This window comes from Drosophila navojoa, chromosome 3 (genome assembly GCF_054131105.1).
Source record: "Drosophila navojoa isolate 15081-1374.11 chromosome 3, UAZ_NAV_1.0, whole genome shotgun sequence".
Taxonomy (NCBI): Eukaryota; Metazoa; Arthropoda; class Insecta; order Diptera; family Drosophilidae; genus Drosophila; species Drosophila navojoa.
Window position 1 is genome coordinate 16,874,159 of NC_142891.1, and position 2,275 is coordinate 16,876,433.

Genomic DNA, 2,275 nt, shown 5'->3' on the forward strand with positions numbered 1-2,275 from the left:
ACGTCCTATGCAGAATTCTCCACATGTCCACGTGCATCTGCATCAGCATCAGCATCTGCATCAGCATCTGCATCTGCATCAGCATCGGATGCTAGCCAGCAGTAGTTGTTGCTGCAGCTGCTGCTCCTTGTGCTCGCTTGTAAATTTATGAGCTGCGCATGAAAATGAGTCAAAACAAATTATGCCGGCAACCGCTGCGGCTGATTGACAGCGTACCTTGGCAGCAGACGGAGCAGGAGACGGCGCAGCATCGCAGCGATTATGATGTGAACGAGATAGCTATCAGTATGTAGTAGGCTGCAACAATTTTCAGGCATTAATCATTCCGCTAAATATATGAGGGTGGCTCCATAATTCACCAGCAAATGCCCCAAAAGCAGCTCGCCCAGCTCCTCCGACTCGGGAAGAGAATTTCGACATACTCAATTTGGCGTAATAGCCGAAAATGTCTCGAGGCTCGGGGTTTTAAATCCTCTCGATTGCAATATCTTTATATAGATTGCGTTTGTGGAATGTTTTGTGATCAGTTTATTAATGGATTGTGAAATAATTTAAAATAATTTAAGTGCTCAAGACAGTTCAAGGGGGAGTGGGTGGGTCAAGTCAAGCTCTGGCTTAGCTCTGGCAGTAGCAGCCATCGGCGCTGTTCTTTTTGATCCAGTCCAGGAATTTGCTGACGCGAGCGTAGACGCCTGGGGCATTGGCCTGAGCACAGCCATAGCCGAAGGAGACGACGCCGGCGAGCTTGTAGCGGCCCTCGTTGACAATCAGTGGACCGCCGCTGTCGCCCTGGCAGGCATCCTTGCCGCCGGACTTGACCAGGCCGGCGCAGAGCATCACGTCGGCGATCTTGTCCTTGTAGCGAGTGGCGCGGCACTGCTGGTTGGTGATAATCGGTACGCTCACCTCCTGCAGGTAGTTGCTAGTGCTGCCGCCCTCCTTGACCAGGCCCCAGCCAGCAACGGTGGCCTAAAGGAGCGAGAGGAGTAAAGAGAGAGAGATTAGAGTAAATGGAGAGCGACTTAGTCTCCATGAACTTACTGTTTTTCCATCAAAGTTGTGATTCACATCGGGCAGACAGACGGGACGCATGTTGCCAGTGAGGGGCACGGGCGAGTCGAGTCGCAGCAGCGCCACATCGTTGATAATGCGATTGGGATCGTATTTGGGGTGAATGGTGGTGCGCACCACCTTGCGCACAATGCCCGGATCCGACGAGGATCTGTCCAGCTGCAGCAGACGCACCGTGATCTGGTCCCGATTGCCGTACACGCAATGCGCCGCCGTCAGCACGTAGCGGTCGTTGATGAGCGAGCCGCCGCAGAAGAGGCGGGCGTAGTAGCGGCCCTTGACCAGCTGAGCGGTCCACGGATACTTGTTGCTGCGCACCTGCTGGCCGCCCACAATGCGATTGACGTTGGGCGTGCCGCAGACTGTGGAGGGCAGAGCAAATGAGTTGATATATAACCGAAGACTTAGAGCCCTATGTCCATTTGGTACTCACAGCAATTGGCCTTGGTGCTGCAGCCACCGCGCAAAGGACGTGCTTTCACATCGCTGACCGGCTCCTCCACCAGCTGCTCCACCACATCCCCGAACTGTTCGCGGAGCGTGCGCTGCGGCGCCAGGTATTCGTATTGGGCCAGGGTTAGGCTGCAGGCCAGCAGCAGCGCTGCCAGGGCCAGATAACAACGCATCTTGACTGGAGTTTGTTTGGGTGGCAATTGACTTGGCTGTTTGAACAGCACGCGCTACTTATAGCAGCTCAGCCCCGGCCGCTTCTTCTTTGTTTTCTTTCTGTCTCAGCATCAAATTTTATATATGAATGCTTTATTGCTTGTTCGAGCATCAGCCGATCGCGCAATTTGTGTCTTTCTTTCTTTCTCTCTGTCGTTCGTCCGCTCGCTCATGCTGTCTTTCTCCGCTTTCTTTGTTTGCTTTCAGGTTTATTTGCATAAAACTTTAAAAGATGCTCACAGCCAGAACTCAAACGCTAAATGATAAACTTTTGAACAATATTGTTTTTAATACCCTGTACATGTGTATGAAGGGGCGTTATGATTGGCTTAGCGTAAAGTTTATTTTGCTCGAGTGAAAGGCTGCTTCTTCTATTGAGAATAGGTATAGCTAAGGACAGACTGTCATATTTGATCATTATAAAAGTAATATATATATTTTAAGAAGAAATAAAATTTGATAATAATTTATATAAAATATTATTTGAAGAAATTTTCCATTTTTAATCTATTTTTACCTCATTACTCATTATTTGTAT

At 49.7% G+C, this 2,275-nt stretch overlaps 1 protein-coding gene across 1 annotated transcript; it reads right to left on the bottom strand.

Annotated features, from left to right (window-relative positions):
• Positions 1-504: 504 nt before the first annotated feature.
• On the bottom strand, positions 505-1,772 carry LOC108649560 (trypsin-1). The gene is made up of 3 exons (XM_018098528.3): positions 1,505-1,772; positions 1,042-1,433; positions 505-969 (listed from the first exon to the last, which is right to left on the bottom strand). The coding sequence occupies exons 1-3, from the start codon at positions 1,695-1,697 to the stop codon at positions 616-618; spliced, it is 939 nt and encodes a 312-aa protein (XP_017954017.1). The 5' UTR covers positions 1,698-1,772; the 3' UTR covers positions 505-615.
• Positions 1,773-2,275: the final 503 nt, after the last annotated feature.

Bases quoted from the DNA above. Each gene is read 5' to 3' on its own strand.
- LOC108649560 (XM_018098528.3), bottom strand. From the start codon at position 1,697: ATGCGTTGTTATCTGGCCCTGGCAGCGCTGCTGCTGGCCTGCAGCCTA. The intron at 1,434-1,504 runs GTGAGTACCAAA...TGCCCTCCACAG, and splicing joins CAGCACCAAGGCCAATTGCT to TCTGCGGCACGCCCAACGTC. The intron at 970-1,041 runs GTAAGTTCATGG...TCGCTCCTTTAG, and splicing joins ACAACTTTGATGGAAAAACA to GCCACCGTTGCTGGCTGGGG.